The sequence below is a fragment of the Culex quinquefasciatus genome, chromosome 2 (assembly GCF_015732765.1).
Source record: "Culex quinquefasciatus strain JHB chromosome 2, VPISU_Cqui_1.0_pri_paternal, whole genome shotgun sequence".
NCBI classification, from domain to species: Eukaryota; Metazoa; Arthropoda; class Insecta; order Diptera; family Culicidae; genus Culex; species Culex quinquefasciatus.
Window position 1 is genome coordinate 220,376,094 of NC_051862.1, and position 20,651 is coordinate 220,396,744.

General features: G+C 31.3%; 1 protein-coding gene across 1 annotated transcript in view; it reads left to right on the forward strand.

Moving 5' to 3' along the window:
• The window catches only part of LOC6052980, a 321,821-nt gene that overhangs the window by 257,248 nt on the left and 43,922 nt on the right, over window positions 1–20,651 (forward strand). The window contains exons 5-7 of the mRNA XM_038253981.1: window positions 4,599–4,991; window positions 13,186–13,320; window positions 13,389–14,378. Of these exons, the coding sequence (XP_038109909.1) occupies window positions 4,599–4,991; window positions 13,186–13,320; window positions 13,389–14,378 (1,518 nt within the window). The remainder of the gene's footprint in view (window positions 1–4,598; window positions 4,992–13,185; window positions 13,321–13,388; window positions 14,379–20,651) is intronic.

The window sequence follows — 20,651 nt, forward strand, 5'->3', positions numbered from 1 at the left end:
GCCTAGTATTTTCAAATATCAAAAAATTTTATTCCCAAGTTATTTCCGTCTGCTCGGGTTGTGATTTCAAAATTTTCCAAAAAATATGATTTTTTCATCAAGTTGGCAACACTGATTAATATTTTTCGCTGAACAGTTTAATTTTTGATCTTCTAAAACATATAAAAAATAAAATTCTCAAAAATAATGTTTTTTCGCATATCGATTTGCTGTGAATTTGTTTAGAGTATACCTTTTTCCCGAATTTTCCTTTATACCTAAAATTTTGCCGAAGACACCAAGTTTATTATATATTCTGTCCTCAAGATACGGATTCTACAATATTTAGAGACCATTTTTGTATGGACAGTAGGGTGACAATATAGCAAAATCGACATCAGGGATACCCCCTGATTCGATTCCTTAGGCAAAATTAAGTAGGGTAGAGTAGTCATCAATGAGACACGGGGAACAATGATAAAATGGCTCTTACAACCCGGGCAGACGGTAATAACAAAATCAATAATATTTCAATAACAAATCCTGTTGAAATAACAAAAAGTGTTATTATTTTATCCTGAAGTTCAATTTCATGAAGAAAAAATAATAACAGTTTCTGATAAAATAACAAAATTTGGTATTGAAGTGATATTATATTGAAAATGTTTAATAACACGCTAATAAGAGGAAATGTTATACATTTCAAAGGTCTCCTAATAACAAAATTTGTTATTCGTTCGGTATACTGACTTAGAAATAAAATTACCATAAATCGCACAAATGGAAAAGTTTCTAAGTGTCCATAACACAATCTGTTATTATTTTTTCTTTTGTTAAATATGTTTAGATCTTTGGGATAATTTTGTCTAATTTCGTCGGGGTCATTATTTTGGCCATGAAATGGGGTCCTTTAGCTAAAATTATTCTAAAAAGTTGAAATTTTGAAAGTTGATTTTTTTAATTATTTGATATACCCCCTAAGGCAGCGATTCCCAACGGGGATACCGGGCCTACTTGATTTACATGGCAGGGGATACCAGCGTAGAAGAAGGTTGAGAATCGCTGCCCTAAGGGATTTTACTAAAATTGGCTAAAACTATGAAATAATTTTGACCAATTTCATCGGGGTCATTTATTTCACCATGAAATGGGGTTTCAAGCTAAAATTAATCCGATAAAATTAACTTTTGAGAGTTCATTTTTTTAAATTATGTTATATTCCCTAACGGAATTGATTTATTTATTGAGAATTTTTGAAGTGTGAATAACAAAAAATGTTATTATTTTCACAGAGCCAGGAAGTCGGAGCTGACGTTGAAGCTCGAGCTGGAGTGAGACCTCGGAGACTGCATCGGATTCAGCAAATTTTCAGCAACTTTTACTTGGAGTCGGAATCTGTGAAGTCGGGTATTTTTGGAGAGCTGAAGTAGTCGTTGACGTCATATCCTGCACCCAGAGTCGGAGTTGTCTTCAAAGTATGGATTCAAAGTCGCTTGGAGGTACCCGACTCTGCAGCCCTGACTAGTACAGAGGAGTTATGGCAACTGCAGGTTTATTTGCAAATTACAAATAAACCAAAACAATAACTTTTTTTGTTATGGAGACATACCAGTTCAATAACAATTTTTGTTATTATGCTGCTCCACCTCTCCGCACAAATTAACAAATCTTGTTATTCCTTCATGATTCCTCCTGTGTTATTGGTTTGTTATTGCAATAACAACATAATAACAATTTAAGTTATTCTTCGTACAAATCTTTGTTATTGATTTTTGTTATTTTAACAACTAATCCGATCATCCCAATAACATATTCCGATCTTCTCACAATATCAAAAACTGACCTTCCCAAGTTATTTCCGTCTGCTCGGGAAGTCGTAGTTTCAACCAATCATATTTGGGGGAAAGGTGTGTCTACTGGATACACGTCTGCCATATTAGTGGCTTTGGTTATGGACGCCCCTTTAAAAAGTTATTCATAAATGTTTGATTCTGGGGTGTAAAAGTAAATTATGGACAAAAAATACTTTTTCGCTCGTAGGCTGCCATTTACACCAAAACTAATATTTCTTCAAATTTCTTTTGACGTTCCATAGGGATTGAATTGGGCTACAATGTCCTTTCATTAGATTTGGCCAAAATTTTGAATATACCCAGAATCCAGGGCTGTTTCATTGTTCCCCACTCATTTTAGCCCATGGGTAACAATGAGACACATTGATTTTTCTTCGATAAACTTTTCAAAATCGTTGGAAATCTTTCAAAACATGAATTAAAAGTGATTTTTGGCATATTTATAGAGTTTAAACTTCATTTAACAAAAAATACAAAGTTATTTGGTATTAATATATGAATTTTACAAAATTCAAATACTTTTTAGTGTAACTTTTGTTAATAAAAGTTTCATGTTGAAAAAATTGCCCTGAAATGTTCAAAGCAAGTCACCTGCAATGGAACAATACAAAAACATGATGTTTTACTTGAAAAATGTTGATTTTCGTAGAGTGTCTCATTGTTCCCCAGCTGTCTCATTGTTCCTGCCAAGTGCGTCTACAATGAGACAGTTGAATAACTCTGGCTGTAGATGTCGGATCGATCACATATTTTGGTTAATATTATAACACATTAAAAGAAAGAAAATGCAACAAAAAGCGCATTAACACGCTGATAAAAAAAAAAAATAGAAAAATCGTTGAATGTTGAAAACCAAAAGTGTCTCATTGATGACTACCCTACCCTAACTGTGAAAATTTTGAACGAAATCTTTTCATACATAAACGTCTTCTTCAAATTGCTAATGACTCAGTGTTAACAAGAATCGTTTTGCAGTCTTCTACAAAGCTGTTTGTCATAAAATTTTACTTAAGAATCTCACAATTGACAATGATCCGACACACCAAAAACGGAAAATGGCTTCTTTGGTCATAGGAAAGTCTTACAAAGTAAAATTCAAATAAAAAATACAAAAAAAATATTTGAAATTTTCTAGAATTGCTTTGTAATGAACATTCCACCTAAAACTGAAAATCTTTTTTTTTGTGCAATTTGTCCAATCGTCTGAAATTTAAAAAAATCTTTTGTCTTTGTATTTTTTTTTTTGTTTGTTTTGTTTTTAATTTTTCAAATTGAATGTATTATTGCCCAAACTTTCCAATGTTATATCATACTCAGTGATTCCTTAGAGCTCAACAAATCTTCCCAAACGAGGTCAAGTGCATCGTCGGGCACACCTCACGAATTTTCGATTATGACGACTTTGTAAACATAAACATCGATTGTGCTGTAATAACAAGAACGAAAAAGAACAACAAATACACATAATTCACCCCGCAAATGTAAACAAACCTGTTCGGTCACGGTTGAACAAACTCCACGATTGTGATTGTGCTCCATAGTCAAACTTATCAAAAGTCGAACCTTTTTCGGAGGAATAACCTCTCCGCTCTTTAGCTTAATTGTATTGATTCGTTGATAGAATCCGATTAGCCCGCGCGCGCTCACAAATTTGTATTCAATTTGAAGGTCTTTTCTTCTCCCAAATTTTGAAAGCTCTCATCATCATCAACTTTTCAGATGTTGTGTGTCCCATTTTTAAGGTGAGCCTCGCCCGGTTAAGGTCGGGGGAAGAGTTGAAAACATTCATAAGCATTTATCAAAGAATTCCCCGCGCGATAGCGCGGATTGACAAGTTGGAAATTTATGGTATTGGGGCTATTAGTGTGGAACAATGTGTATTTCTCCTCTGGTGGTGATCTGTTGGCGTTTCCCTTTTGAAGGATGATAAATAGCACATTTGGTAACGGGTTTCTTTCGTTTTTGGTGAGAGATCGTTTGGCTGAAATATTTGAACTATAAAGCAAGTCAAGGTTGATTTTTTTCGGGTGTTTTACTCTAATATGTTAAACATGACGCCACCAGGGAACGACGAGATGATGATTGAATGGTCTTGGTCTCGGAATCTGATGAGTGATGAGAGAGGCAGTGACCTGGTTTTAGTTAGTTGGGGAACTTGGGAAAGGTGATTTACCTTTGAGAAAGGAGGTATGATGAGTGATGATGGCAGTTAGCGGTCATAGATCTTGTAGTAGGAATGGAATGGAAACACACTTTAAGTTTTGTCCATCTTTCACCACGTCTAAATGTGTCTATCTTAGATTAAAAATAATTTAACATATCTCACAACCAGTGGAAAGCAGATTATACTTTTTCATAATTTCGTAGCCGGCTGCTAACTGATATCTAAACCAAGTTCTCAACCAAAAATATCGATCCAATCCATCGTAAACAAGCTCCATATGGTCTACCCTGCTTATCACCATTATGTTTACCCACAATTTACCACCCACAACTCAAGTACATTCTTCAACGACTCGAATTATCGGCAACCTTCCCTATTGCAGAAGGTCGTCCCCATCGTTCTGTTACGACAACGGAACAACGTGCTCTTCCGCACACACTCCAAATCACTTCCCGACTAAGCAAGGCAAACAGCGCCTACTAGATAACAAAACCACCAACGAATAATGCCCTGCTTCGTTGCATTTCTGTGTCCAAACAGTTAGTCAGCGACTAACCAGAACGAAACTAACTCTTCTTCCTCTTTCCTTCTTCTTTTTCCAGGAAATCTACCGTGAAATTGTGTCCAACTCGCGTGCCGTGGCCGCGTGCGTCCGTGCCTACGAGAAGAAATCCGCCAAGGCAAGCCGATCCTCGTCGGGAACGATCTCCGGCTTCGGCAGTTTGACGTCCTCGTCCACCAACACCACCGGAGAACCGTCCGGATCGGGGTCGCTTACGCCGGAAGTGATTGAGGCGTCGTCAGCGTCGTACTATCGGAAGAACGGAAGCGGAGACGGAAGTGGAAGATCGGTTGCGGCCGATGTGGCGGTGAAGCTTGGCAAGTCAAAGGATAATACGGTTGTGAAGGGACTTGAGCGGCGGTATCATCTGCTGTATTTGAAGGCGATTGAGATTCAGTGCTTGCTGGAGGGGCTGCTGGAAAATAGGACTTCGGTGAGAACTACCATTTTATGTTTAAATTATTTAATTCAAAAATCGTCCAAATCAGTATCAAATAATGGAAAAATGTTGAAAAAATTATAGCTAACAGTTCTCTTGTATTTTGAAAATCTGCGAAAAGTAATTTTCTAGACAAACTTTTCCAGATCTTGATTTTTTATTTATTTATTGAAACCTTGTTTATGCCTTGTTTCATGATTTTTAATTACCTTTTATCATTTATTCAATTCGGTTTTATTTGTGAATAATCAAATTACAATTTGTAAACATTATGAACAGAGTTTTTGTGTTTATTTGCAAAAAAACGGAAAACCTTGTGATTTTTTAAAATAAAAGTCGGGAATCGGAAGCACACTCGTTGGATAAAAATATGTTCTAACTCTTGAATAATGTACACTGTTTCAAATCAACTACACTCAATTCGTTTTGAGCACTTAGTCAGGTTTTAAGACTCCTTTCATTATTTTAATGTACTGAGAATGAAAATGCTTTTTATGGCATTAAAAAACCTAATAAAAATTGTATTATTATAAGTGACTTTCCACGACAGAAAAATTGAAATTAAGTGTCATATCAAACAAACAAACATCCAATGTTATCGAAAGAAATTTTAGTATTTAGTGCCTAAAAAATAGAAAACAAAATTTACAATTTAACAACATTTTTCCACAAAAAAGTGATAATCTGTTTAAGTTTTTCGCTGCAGCTTATAAAATAAACATAACATGTTTTGCTGCTATCCCATGAATAAAAAGATTTTGAACAATTTTCAGCAGTCTAAAATAACAAATTAGCTGAAAAATATGTCAGAAAAATAACTAATTCAAAAAGGTGTAACAATTCAAGAATTGCTTTGAAAATATAAATTAAATCGTGAAATTACTGAGGAGAAATTCTGTAAACATACCAAATTTCACGAAGTTGGCAAAATTTCACCATTTTCACGGATATTGACAATTGAAATTGTTTAATTTTTCGAAAATATGACTATACAATTTTTTGAATCAAAATTATGAGTCTATTTTTGAGTTTTTTTCTTAAATTTGTTGTCAAGTTTATATTTTTACCAAAACGGTCGGTGTCGGTTCCTTGCTAACTTTTACAAGAAATGCATTTTATTTGATGTTCTGGAAAAGTCGTGAAGAAGTAAGGAGTTCGAAAATGGAATTTGAGTGGTCAACCTGAAAAATAAATCAATTGGGAAGAAGGATGCAAACCTGTAAAATTGTTAAAAAAAATATATTTTTAAGAACAAATAGCACTATTTTCTCATTTTTATTTGAAGAGCAGGGGAAATTCTCGTATGTTCGGCAGGTTAAGCACTCGCACCTAACTGCGTCCAATTTTCTGATTTTCGGTTCCCCCGTCAACACAAAATTTGCGAATTTTAAAATGCAGCCAACTTATATCAATATTTTCAATTTAAAAAATAGTAAACTTTTGTAAAAATTTCTAACCTTTTTATTTCACAGTCAATGCGGTTTTCCATTATTGGAACAAATTATTTTTTAATGAAGAAATGGCAAATGCTAAGTTTACAAACAAAGTTTCCCATAATGGGCATTCCATCTATAAAAAAATTATATGCTCAAAACTTTAGGCAGGGTCGCCTGGTCTTCATTTTACTTTTTACTTGAAATATTCAATGATGAATAAGATTTTGTTTAAGTATAATGGCAGTAAACGTATAATTTTGAGCAGTTCTCTAGGATTTCGGTCATTCGATTTTTTTTGTATTTTTTAATCCGACTGAAACTTTTTTGGTGCCTTCGGTATGCCCAAAGAAGCCATTTTGCACGCAAAACGGACATTAGGTATAAATTCCTAATTTTTAGGTATAATCGAACCTGACTGCAATAAGTCATTTTATTACTAATCGGCTATTAGTAATAAAATTACTAATAGCGTTTTAGTACGAGAATTCCTATATTTTAGGTATAATTGTAGAACCAAAATACCTTAATTTTAGGTATTTTCTGAAAAAGTGAGGGGACCAAAATTACTTATATTTAGGTAAAATCCAAGATGGCGGACAATGGTTATTACTTATTTCTAGGTATAAATACCTAAATTTGAGGTATTTTCTGGAAAAGTGAGGGATCCAAAATTACTAATATTTAGGTATAATCCAAGATGGCGGACCATTATTATTCCTAATTTTTAGGAATAAATACCCAAATTTGAGGTATTTTCAGAAAAAGTGAGGGATCCAAAATTACTAATATTTAGGTATAATCCAAGATGGCGGACCATTATTATTCCTAATTTTTAGGAATAAATACCTAAATTTGAGGTATTTTCTGGAAAAGTGAGGGATCCAAAATTACTGATATTCAGGTATAATCCAAGATGGTGGACCATTATTATTCCTAATTTCTAGGTATAAATACCTAAATTTGAGGTATTTTCTGGAAAAGTGAGGGATCCAAAATTACTAATATTTAGGTATAATCCAAGATGGCGGACCATGGTTAGTCCTTATTGCTAGGTATAAATACCTACATTTGAGGTATTTTCTGGAAAAGTGAGGGATCCAAAATTACTGATATTCAGGTATAATCAAAGATGGCGGACCATGATTATTCCAAATTTTTAGGTATAAAAATCTAAATTTGAGGTATTTTCTGGAAAAGTGACGGATCCTAAATTACTGATAATCAGGTATAATCAAAGATGGCGGACCATTTATTCCTTATTTCTAGGCATAAATACCTAAATTTGAGGTATTTTCTATAAACGTGAGGGATCGAAAATAACTTACACTTAAGAATAATCAAAGATCAAATTAGGTATTATCCAAGAGATATGCAGGCAGAAGAAAACAATGGTTTATATGATATTAATATTTTTATTTATATCAAACACAACTATTTCATAAATGTTCTCATCTAAAAATGAATATTACAATTTAAATTATATTTTATTTTTTCAATGCATCTATATTTTTAATATTAAATTTATCTTTTTTATAAATATTTTGTTTTTTTATGTTTTAATTTTTAATAAATAAATATTTTGTTTTTTTATGTTTTAATTTTTAATAAATAAATATTTCAGTATTTTAATATTTCAATGGTTAAATATTTTAATATTTTAATATTTTAATATTTTAATATTTTAATATTTTAATATTTTAATATTTTAATATTTTAATATTTTAATATTTTAATATTTTAATATTTTAATATTTTAATATTTTAATTTTTTAATATTTTAATATTTTAATATTTTAATATTTTAATATTTTAATATTTTAATATTTTAATATTTTAATATTTTAATATTTTAATATTTTAATATTTTAATATTTTAATATTTTAATATTTTAATATTTTAATATTTTAATATTTTAATATTTTAATATTTTAATATTTTAATATTTTAATATTTTAATATTTTAATATTTTAATATTTTAATATTTTAATATTTTAATATTTTAATATTTTAATATTTTAATATTTTAATATTTTAATATTTTAATATTTTAATATTTTAATATTTTAATATTTTAATATTTTAATATTTTAATATTTTAATATTTTAATATTTTAATATTTTAATATTTTAATATTTTAATATTTTAATATTTTAATATTTTAATATTTTAATATTTTAATATTTTAATATTTTAATATTTTAATATTTTAATATTTTAATATTTTAATATTTTAATATTTTAATATTTTAATATTTTAATATTTTAATATTTTAATATTTTAATATTTTAATATTTTAATATTTTAATATTTTAATATTTTAATATTTTAATATTTTAATATTTTAATATTTTAATATTTTAATATTTTAATATTTTAATATTTTAATATTTTAATATTTTAATATTTTAATATTTTAATATTTTAGTATTTTAATATTTTAATATTTTAATATTTTCTAATATTTTAATATTTTAATATTTTAATATTTTAATATTTTAATATTTTAATATTTTAATATTTTAATATTTTAATATTTTAATATTTTAATATTTTAATATTTTAATATTTTAATATTTTAATATTTTAGTATTTTAATATTTTAATATTTTAATATTTTAATATTTTAATATTTTAATATTTTAATATTTTAATATTTTAATATTTTAATATTTTAATATTTTAATATTTTAATATTTTAATATTTTAATATTTTAATATTTTAATATTTTAATTTTTAATATTTTAATATTTTAATATTTTAATATTTTAATATTTTAATATTTTAATATTTTAATATTTTAATATTTTAATATTTTAATATTTTAATATTTTAATATTTTAATATTTTAATATTTTAATATTTTAATATTTTAATATTTTAATATTTTAATATTTTAATATTTTAATATTTTAATATTTTAATATTTTAATATTTTAATATTTTAATTTTTAATATTTTAATATTTTAATATTTTAATATTTTAATATTTTAATATTTTAATATTTTAATATTTTAATATTTTAATATTTTAATATTTTAATATTTTAATATTTTAATATTTTAATATTTTAATATTTTAATATTTTAATATTTTAATATTTTAATATTTTAATATTTTAATATTTTAATATTTTAATATTTTAATATTTTAATATTTTAATATTTTAATATTTTAATATTTTAATATTTTAATATTTTAATATTTTAATATTTTAATATTTTAATATTTTAATATTTTAATATTTTTATATTTCAATATTTTAATTTTTAAATTAGGTATTTTCCAAGAGTTATGCAGGCAGAAGAAAAACAAAATTTTAAATGATATTAATATTTTTATTTACATAAAACACAACTTTTGCATAAATGTACGTACCTAAAATAAATATTTAATGATTTGAATATTTTAACATTATAATTTTGTATAATATTATATAATATATCTTTAATATTTCAATATTTATTTATTTTAAATATCTTTTATTATTTTAATATTTTAATATTTTTACAACTTCAACATTTTAATCTTTAAATATTTGGAATTGTAGAATATAAGATTTTTTGGAGTTTTATAATGTTTGGAATTAGAGATTTTTAAAATTTTCTCTCTCTCCCCTCTCTTTCTATTTTCTCGCTCTTCCTGTTCCCTGCTATCTCTCTCTTCCCTTCCTCTCAATTCAACTTTTTCTCGTTCTCTCCTACCATCTCTCCCTTTCTTTCTCTCCCATATTTTCTCACCTCTCTCTTTCCCACCTTCTCTCTACCTCTCCTACTCTCTCTCCTTCTCCTACTATCTCTCTCCCTCTCCTACTATCTCTCCCTCTCCTACTATCTCTCCATCTCCTACTCTCTCTCCAACTATATCTCTTATCTCTCTCTTTCTTCATCTTTGCCCCTCTCACTCCCACTTTCTCTCTCTCTTACTTTCTATCTCTCTCTTCCTCTACCCTCACCCTATCTCTTTCCCACATTTTCTTTCGCTATTCCCCCCCAGCCTTCTCTCACAAACTCCCCCTTTCTCTCCCTTTTCTACTTTCTCTCTCCCTTTCCCATTTTCGCTCTCTTTCATTCCCTCTTCTCTCACACTTTTTCTCTCCCTCTCCTCTTCTCTCTCCCACTTTCTCTTTCTTTCTCTCTTTCCCTTCGTCTACCCCCACCCATTCACTTTCAGTCTCTCATACACACACGAGCACACACGAGCACACACACACACACACACACACACACACACACACACACACACACACACACACACGAACACTTCCACAAACGCATACATACACACACCTGCAACGTCCAACCAAATCACAAAAAGATAAAAATTGGTTCGTCAAACTCAAACTCGATACAACTTTTCATTCACACAATCGCCACGGTCGCACAATCTCCACGGTTGGGGTCCGTTTATACTTCCCCTCTCCAGCTCTTCCGCAAATATCCGTCCCGAGATCCGTCCTCCAGAGCACGAGAGGGAAGTGGCGGCTTTTTTAATTCCGCCGGGAGTTGAAGGTTCCGTCCTCCTCCTCCTCCTCCTCTTCCACAAGTACGCGAGCCACACTTCCTCTAACAAGGATGCTCCGGGTTCCGTTCTCCGTGCAGAACCGGAGAGCCACTTTTCTTCCTGCACAAAACTTACCTTGCCAAAGTTCCTAAGTTTTCAGCAGCACTGCGGAACACCAACTCACAGCCACGAAATTATGTTGTTTTGACTTGTCAAAACGTGAATCGCAATTTTAGAACTAAAAAAAATACTAAAATTTAGGAATTTTTAAGAAGTACTTCAGTGTTCTAAAAAAATCCTAAATTTTAGGAAGAAAAAAATACTAATTTTTAGGTATAATTTGACAAGCTAGAACATGAGTTCAAAAAATACTAAAAATTAGGAATTTATACCTAATGTCCGTTTTGCGTGTGCATCATTAGTTTGTCCATATAATTTTCCATACAAATTTGGCAGCTGTCCATACAAAAATTATGCATGAAAATTCAAAAATCTGTATCTTTTGAAGGAATTTTTTGATCGATTTGCTGTCTTCGGCAAAGTTGTAGGTATGGATACGGACTACACTGGAAAAAATGATACACAGTAAAAAAAAATTGGTGACATTTTATTTAGCTTTTTATCACTAAAACTTGATTTGCAAAAAACACTATTTTTAATTTTTTTTTATTTTTTTTATATGTTTTAGAGGACATAAAATTCCAACTTTTCAGAAATTTCCAGGTTGTGCAAAAAATCATTGACCGAGTTATGATTTTTTTAATCAATACTGATTTTTTCAAAAAATCGAAACTACTTTACTGAAATTTTGATAAAGTGCACCGTTTTCAAGTTAAATCCAATTAGGTGCCTTTTTTGAAAATAGTCGAAGTTTTTAATTTTTTTAAATTAATGCACATGTTTGCCCACCTTTGAAAAAAATATTTTTGTATTTTGCACATTTGAACTTAGTTGATACGCCCTTTTAAATAATAATATTGTATGGTTGGCCCTTTTGAAATGTTAGTCTTGGTTTACAAATTTTGAAAATATTTTTTTCGAAAAGATCGGAAAATTTCTCGAATGTTTCATATTTTAACATTGAAAATCGGACCATTAGTTGCTGAGATATCGACATCAGAAAATGGTGTGTTGTTTGGGTGGGACTTAGAAAACATCAATTTTCCTGTTTTTAAACATTTGCATGGCAATATCTCAGCAACTAAGGGTCGTATCAACAAAGTTCAAAAGTGCAAAATATAGAGAATTTTCTAAGCTTTTCAAAAATATTTTTTTCAAAGGTGGGCAAACATGTGCACTAATTTAAAAAAATGAAAAACTGCGATTATTTTCAAAAAAGTCACCTGAAATGGATTTAACTTGAAAACGGTGCACTTTATTAAAATTTCACTGAAGTACTTTTTGATTGCAAATTTGATTTTACATCGAAAAATTAAGTTGAAAAATTTTTGCGACCAATATTTCGATTTTTTGAAAAAATCAGTATTGATTCAAAAATTCATAACTCGCTCAAAGATTTTTTGCATAACCTGGAAATTTCTGAAAACTTAGCATTTGATGTCCTCTTAAACATATCCAAAAATAAAAAAAAATAAAAATATTTTTTTTTTGCAAATCAAGTTTTAGTAACAAAAAGTTAAATAGAAAAATCACCAAATTTTTTTTACCGTGTATCATTTTTTCAGTGTAGTCCATATCCATACCTACAACTTTGCCGAAGACACCAAATCGATCAAAAAAATCCTACAAAAGATACAGATTTTTTAATTTTCATACATCATTTTTGTATGGCTAGCTGCCAAATTTGTATGGAAAATTATATGGACAAACTAATAATGCAAAATGGCTTCATTGGGCATACCAAAGGCACCAAAAAAGTTTCAGTCGGATTAAAAAATAAAAAAATTGAAATTTAAGAAAAAAGACCGATTTCGTAGAGAATTGCTCAGAAGCATTTTACATATAATGATTATTTTTTTTTTTTCATTTCAATTTACTATTTCTGGACCATGAATTCTGAACCATCATTTGCAGTTACAGTGAATTTCTGGGAAAATTGTTTAACAGATAAATTAAGTGAAACGAATTCGATAATTATTTGAATGTTTTTTTTTTAAATTTAATATTCTCATTTTGGTTTCTGGAAAAAATAATTAAAAGAGGGAAATCTTAATTTCCTAATATTATAAGTCAACTTCTATTGTATAATTTTTGTAATGATACCTATTTCCCCTCTCTCATTGCAGAGCTCCGACAACAACGCCAGCCTCTCGGACACAGACGAGGAACCGGTCAACAAGTTAGCTCGGCTCAGCGGTTCCGTCAAATCGTCCTCGCCCAAATCACCCGGCTCGCCGCCCCACGATGAATGTTTGAGTGGCGTAAGTTTTCCACAACTTTTAAACTTTTGAATCATTGACTAAATCTGGATTCTTTTTCCCCTTTGCAGGAAGAATGGGTTAAAGCTAAAAAGTGTTCGAGCGCTGGTTTCGATGCCGATTCCGAGGGCAGCGACTGTGAGATTGTGCCCAACATTATCAGCTACCACCACGAGCATCGCCATCCACTCAGTCCAACGACGACGACCGCGACCAACACGACCACCAACACACCGTCGACGCCCCCACCGACTGGCATTTTGCCGCTGCCGGAAGCGGCCACCGCAGCAGCTTCGGTGACTCCAACAACGAACCAGCAAAACGCTTCTCCGATGGCGGAAGCGGACATTCTTAACCACTCGACGATCTCGACGACGGGGACTACGGCGACGGCAACTCCCGGCGAGGCCAAATTGTTCTCCGGGGCGGACATAATCGACGGAATAATCCGCGAGGCCGCAGCCGCCGCCGCGGCAGCTGCCAAACAAAGCAACGATGAAACCCCCGGCCAACTGGGCAAGTCTTCCCCCGCGAAGAAGTCGTCCGGTTCCGGCAAGCAAAAGCGCACCAAGCTGAACGACCTGTCCAAGTTTAACCGCTCGACGCGCAAGTCGAAAAATTGTGCCACGTTTTACTTTAAGCACTTGGACACGGACTCGGAGCTGAACAAGGACTCGAGCGAGCAGGCCAAATCCGAGGAATCGACGTCGTCGTCCTCGTCCTCCGAGGGGGACGAGTGGGTCTACAACGACGGGCAGGAAGAGGACAGCGGGGGTGGATCGTCCGATCCGGTCATCCCGCTGGGTGGAACCGATGAAGATGAGAAGGAGAATAAACCGGAAGAGGATAAAGACAAGGCGGCCGTGGCGACGGCAGCGTTGGCCAAGGAGGTCAAGTCGAAAAAGTGTTTGGACTTTTCGCAGGAAGCGCTGGCCGCCGCGGGGATGAACTTGGGCAGCAGCCGGGCGGCGCTGATGATGACCTCGATTGGGAGCTTTGGGAAGAGCAGCGATTCGGTGGATAGTGGTGGACAGAAGGGTGGAGCGATGATTGGGTCGAAGGTGAGTTTTACATTTTTGTATTTATTCGTTGTTAATGAGTTGGTTTTCAAATTGTTAAACTTTATTGTTTGTTTGCCCTCCGTTGAGGGCAGCTTGTAGAGTTTCGCTCACGATAAGATAGTCTCAAGAAATTAAGTTTATGTTTCTGTTTGTTCTTGTATTTTTGATAGTGTTTTTGCAACAAAAGCTTGCTTATTTACTTCCCTTTAAACTATTTATTGCATAATTTCATTTGCAAAGGTTTTATAGAAAATTTAATTAAACGTCAAAGTGCGGAAATCTCAATATTACGCGCCCGATAGAACAACATTCCGTTCCCCTTTCTTTATTTTTTTTACAAAATGATTTACTCAAATTAATAATACATAATTCAAAACATTTACTACATCATTTAATTTGAAAATACTTGTATAATGATACAACTCGAAATGTTTGAAGTTGATGTCAGTAAACGTTTCAGTTTTGTCAAGGTATGATAGAATTGGGCTCCCTGAACACGGTCTTATCGACAGAATTGAAATTTAGTGGATTCACTGCTAATAAATAAATTAGTATATTGTTGGTATAAATGGCGTGGAATAATCTTCAGCAACCATGCGCACCCACGTTTATCTATGGGGCTAGCAATAGTAAGCGGGTGGGCATGGTTGCTTAACATGATTCCATAGCATTTATACCCAAATTTTATATATTTGCAGAGAAATCATTAAACATTAAATCAGTCGATAAAACCGGGTTCAGGGAGCCCAAATCTATCATACCTTTACAAATTTAAAGCGTTTACTGACATCAACTTAAAAATGTCGAGTTGAATAATTTGGAATTAAAAGCATTTACGTTGGATGCTTTCAATTCTTCAAATTTATGCAACAATTTTCATAAAATTAAATTTTAAAAAGACTTTTACCAATAAAAATTGCTCTGAAATTTAAAACTTGTGCATTACAATATATCGAATGATTAGAAAATCCATGCAAAAATGGCGTGATTTTTTATGCATATTCCAAATTAATTAAAAGTTTTTTTTTTCAGTGAAAAATTTAGGCAGGTAAATTTTTGCCGAATTCAGCGTGACGTACTTTATGGATGAAGCCTTTCTTGCTTCTGATAATTACTTATGTAAATTTTAGTCTTCCTTTGAAAATTGAAAAAAAACCCTTATTCTGTCAGTTTCCCAAAAGAAAATATTATCAGAAACTTTTTTTCCAGAGTTCATAACCTTTTATAGTTTTTTTATATGATTTGTTGATAAACTGACAACCATGCCATAAAATTTTACAATTATATATTAAAACTTAAATTTTCTTCTTAGGGTGCACAGCAACGTAGGAAGTTGTTGTCTTCTTATTCCAAAATTGTCAAACTTACGGACCCAATCCTATAACAATGGAATTTTAAAATTAGTCAAACTTTGTTGTAAATTACTTTGTGGACATTACCTTAGGGGAAAAATAAAAAAATACTTCGGTAGTACCCGTAGTTTTGAAGATACTAAAATATCTGTAACAAAAATCTGGGTGCAAAAGCTCTGGTTGATGTGCACCGTTAATATTTTTTAATTCCTAATTTAAACAAATACCAAGTTTTTTTTTAATCTTTTTGATAATAAATTGAGTTCTAAACTTTTGTTTAGATTGCTGATTTTGTTACACACATCCATATTTTTTTTTTTAAATTTTCTTGGCGCAAGGATGTTTTATTTGACCAAAGTAGATCTGAAATTGATTTTTTAATTAATTTAGAAAAAATAGCTTTGAACCTTTCTTGACAAAAAGTATTTCTTTAACAGTTTGTTCCGAGTGAACCATAGTTGATTCATCGTTAAATTTTGTCTTGCTGACTTACATTTTTACATAAAAATATAAAATAGAGATCAGAATTTTTGGGCGTGTTTTTTTTTCGTAGTACAAAACATTATCATAGGGCTTTTGGACCCACTTACCTCATTTCGGCATCTCAAAAACTAGAACCACGAAATCGATGCATCAAGCTTGATTACCCTTGACCAACCTGAAATTACTCAAGCGTGACGCCAGCCCCAAACAAAAATCGACACCTTGCGGTCATCCGAAAACCTCACTCCAAGAAAAAAAAAACTCAGAATTTCACGCCTCGCCCAAACTCGGTCACCGATTTTCATCACCTTTACGGCGGATTAAGAGGTCCAACGAACTTTTTCTAGTCACACCTTTACGATGGTTTAATTTTAGTTCCGTATCTTCTTCTAAGAACTTGACCTAGCGAGAAATACTTTTAAGGCTAGATCTCCTCAAATTAGTGTCCGTTGCTAAAATGATTATCTTTTTGATGATCTCCCGGCCATCATCATCAACGCCAGACGACGCTTGCCGTCGACGGGGTTTTTGCTCTTTTGGGGGACACTCCTTTCTTGTCAAAGTGACGAATGGGTGACATGGCGGATTTTTAAAGATTACTTTTCATGAGGTTTCTTCCAATTTTTTAACTTTTTTTAATCTTAAATATTAGCTTATTCAACTAAATTTCGAATTAGCCTAAAGTATTGTTTTCAACTAAAAAAGTTTCAAAAATTCTACAAAGCGGATCGATTCTTCTCATGCCTATACGCTAAAAGCCACTCGTTCATTCGCTTGTAAGATTTTATGACCTCTGACTCTATACAGTTGACGTTCCTTTTCTCACCAGTAGAAGGCGATCTGAGATCATCGCGTGAGGTGACTTAAGTCAGTGTGACTAAAGCTCAGTATGAAATAAGTTATCCACAGTAATGTCGTAGAAGTCGAATACAACTTCAAGCTAAAAATAGTCGATAACGAATAAATCAATCACCGCGGGTAATGATTGCATTATAAGACACGAAATTTGAGTGCAAACCCGACAAATCGAACGACCTGTCGGACATATTGTGGTCGTCGACGTGCCATTGGTCTGCTTTCACATAAATTATACTTAGTAGAGCAAATGTTTTGACTGCGGCTGCACCGACGTGTATGTTATCTTATCTACTGCTTCATTTCTGTGCAAAACAAAAAGCTCTCGTTTGAGCCCCTGCTGCTGCAACTCAACTGCTTCAAGCCTCTCAACCACAAAACCCCAAACCGACCGACGTCGGCGTCCGCGGATAGAGGAAATGTATCGTCTCGACGCCGCCGTCGCCCTGGCGTGTGCACCACTTTGTCTCAATTGGATTTGTGATGGTGGTGGTGGCAGTGTGACGAACGACATATGGTCGGTTCGGTTTGAGTACTGTGGGTGAGATAACAAAAGATAAGAGGAAATATTGATTTTGAATGAGTAATAAGTAATAACAGTCGAACGGAATTCTGTTTGAAAATATCAACTTTTACTATTTTTTTATGATATTTCCAGCGTACCTTTTCGATAGATCTTATTTACGAACGAAACATATAGGTGGTAATAAAAATTAGTTAGAAAAACTTAGTTCTTCATTTGGTAACGTTTTTTTATGCTGGCAGTGTTTTCATTCAACTATTTTTTTTTAATAAATTTTAATATCAACTGACGATGAAGAAATTTTTTAAACTGAATTAGAATACACGTCCTTGAATAATTTTCTTCAAAAAACTTGGACAAATTGTTTAATGAAACTTGACCTCAACAACAATAAAAAAAATTATGCATTTGCTAAAAAACTTAAATTGGAACATTTGTTATTCCACACACAGATAAAATAGTTAATGAAACTAAATTTTATTGTACATGAGCATTTGTATTTTTTAATCCGACTGAAACTTTTTTGGTGCCTTTGGTATGCCCAAAGAAGCCATTTTGCATCATTAGTTGGTCCATATATTTTTCCATACAAATTTGGCAGCTGTCCATACAAAAATGATGTATGAAAATTCAAAAATCTGTATCTTTTGAAGGAAAGGAGTCTTCGGCAAAGTTGTAGGTATGGATACGGACTACACTGGAAAAAAATAATACATGGTAAAAAAAATGGTGAATTTTTTATTTAACTTTTTTTCACTAAAACTTGATTTGCAAAAAAACACTATTTTTATTTTTTTTTTATTTTTTTATATGTTTTAAAGGACATAAAATTACAACTTTTCAGAAATTTCCAGGTTGTGCAAAAAATCATTGAACGAATTATGAATTGTTTAATCAATACTGATTTTTTTTAAAAATCGAAATTTTGGTCGCAAAAATTTTTCAACTTCATTTTTCGATGTAAAATCAAATTTGCAATCAAAAAGTACTGAAGTCAATTTTTGATAAAGTGCACCGTTTTCAAGTTTAACCCATATTTAGGTGACTTTTTTGAAAATAGTCGAAGTTTTTCATTTTTTTTAAATAAGTGCACATGTTTGCCCACTTTTGACAAAAATATTTTTGAAAAGCTGAGAAAATTCTCTATATTTTGCTTGTTCGGCGTAATGTTGAATGTTTGGCCCTTCTGAAATGTTAGTCTTCATTTGAAAATTTTGAAAATATTGTTTTCGAAAAGATCGGAAAATTTCACAACTATTTCATATTTTAACATTGAAAATCGGACCATTAGTTGCTGAGATATCGACATTGACATTTAAAAATAGTGTTTTTTTGCAAATCAAGTTTTAGTGATAAAAAGTTAAATTAAAAAATTACCAAATTTTTTTACCGTATATTATATTTTTCCAGTGTAGTCCGTATCCATACCTACAACTTTGCTGAAGACACCAAATCGATCAAAGAATTCCTTCAAAAGCTACAGATTTTTGAATTTTCATACATCATTTTTGTGTGGACAGCTGCCAAATTTGTATGGAAAATTATATGGACAAACTAATGATGCAAAATGGCTTCTTTGGGCATACCGAAGGCACCAAAAAAGTTTCAGTCGGATTAAAAATGTTAAATGTTTTCACAGAAAATATGATTTGTCTAACTTAGTAAAAAAATGTTTTAACTTTTTTCATTTTTCTGCCAATTTGCCTAATTTGCATTTATTTTAAATTTTAATTTGCAATTTATTATAAAAAAAACGTATTTGTGAAAATTCCAACCAGGTCGTTGAACTTTTTAACATTTGTTTTTTTTTTGCCTCAAAACCACCGAGACTGAAACGAGCAGGCAAACAAGTAAAATTTAAAATAATTTTTTTTTGCAAAATCAAAAAGTACACAGTAACAGTCTGGGAATCGGCACATCTTTTATGTCAGAAAAAAATGTGTTATTTTACCGCGACAAAATTTAGTCATTTTTCTAGACTAAATGAAAATACTATTACATCATAAAATAGGTTATATTTTCATTCATATTTTACACCTACCAAATTTACACATTTTTTTTAATTTGTTTTACTGAATTCGGTCAATTTTTCGGAATTTTCAATTGCTGAACAGATTGGTAAACTGAAATTTACCGGATTTGGTAAAAACTTACTGAAATTCGGTAATGTAGTTCATTATTGTTCATCGTAAACCCGAAAATCGGTCAATTTTTCGGAATTTTCAATTGCTGAACAGATTGGTAAACTGAAAATTACCGGATTTGGTAAAAACTTACTGAAATTCGGTAATGTAGTTCATTATTGTTCATCGTAAAACCGAAAATCGGTAAAATTTTGTTGGATTTTTAAGATGTTTTAAACTTTACGATTTTTCAACTGATAAATTTGGTAAAAAAAAATCTAGGTGCGTGATTTTTTTTAAATAACCGTAGTAGCACAATTGTTATCATGTGTTAAATATACACAAAATAGATAACCATCGATTGTGCAAGTTTGTTTTAATAAATGTTTTTTTGTTTAATTATTTCGAATCAAAAAGCTTTTTTGGGAAAAAATCAACCAAATTATCAAACATTAAAATAAATTAATAAAAAATGACTAAAGTATTTCGCTTTCTTCAAAACTGAATTGGTTTTGGTCTGATGAAACGTTTTTGTCCTCGCATGATTGTTATTTTGCCGTCAAGATAAATTTCAAAACAGTATTGGAAAACTTCAAAATCAGGTTCCGTTTTCAATCAAATTAAATAATTTGTTGACTTTTTCTAAAATATAAGAAAAACCAAATAAATCGGAAAAAGACTAAAAAAATATGATCATAATTAAGTATTTTGCTATAGCTTTTGCATAATTTTGTTTGAAAATTGCTATTATTTTTTTTAAGTTTGACCCCCCCCCCCCCCCTATCCTTCGAAATTGGCCCGAAATATTAGGGCGCAAAATTATCAAAATTTAATTGGAAACAGACGTGCAATTGACTGAAAACTGTTTAAGTTCATTTTCCTGCATTAATAATCACTTTTTAGCCAAATAAAAATATTTTTTAGAACTTCTTTGAAA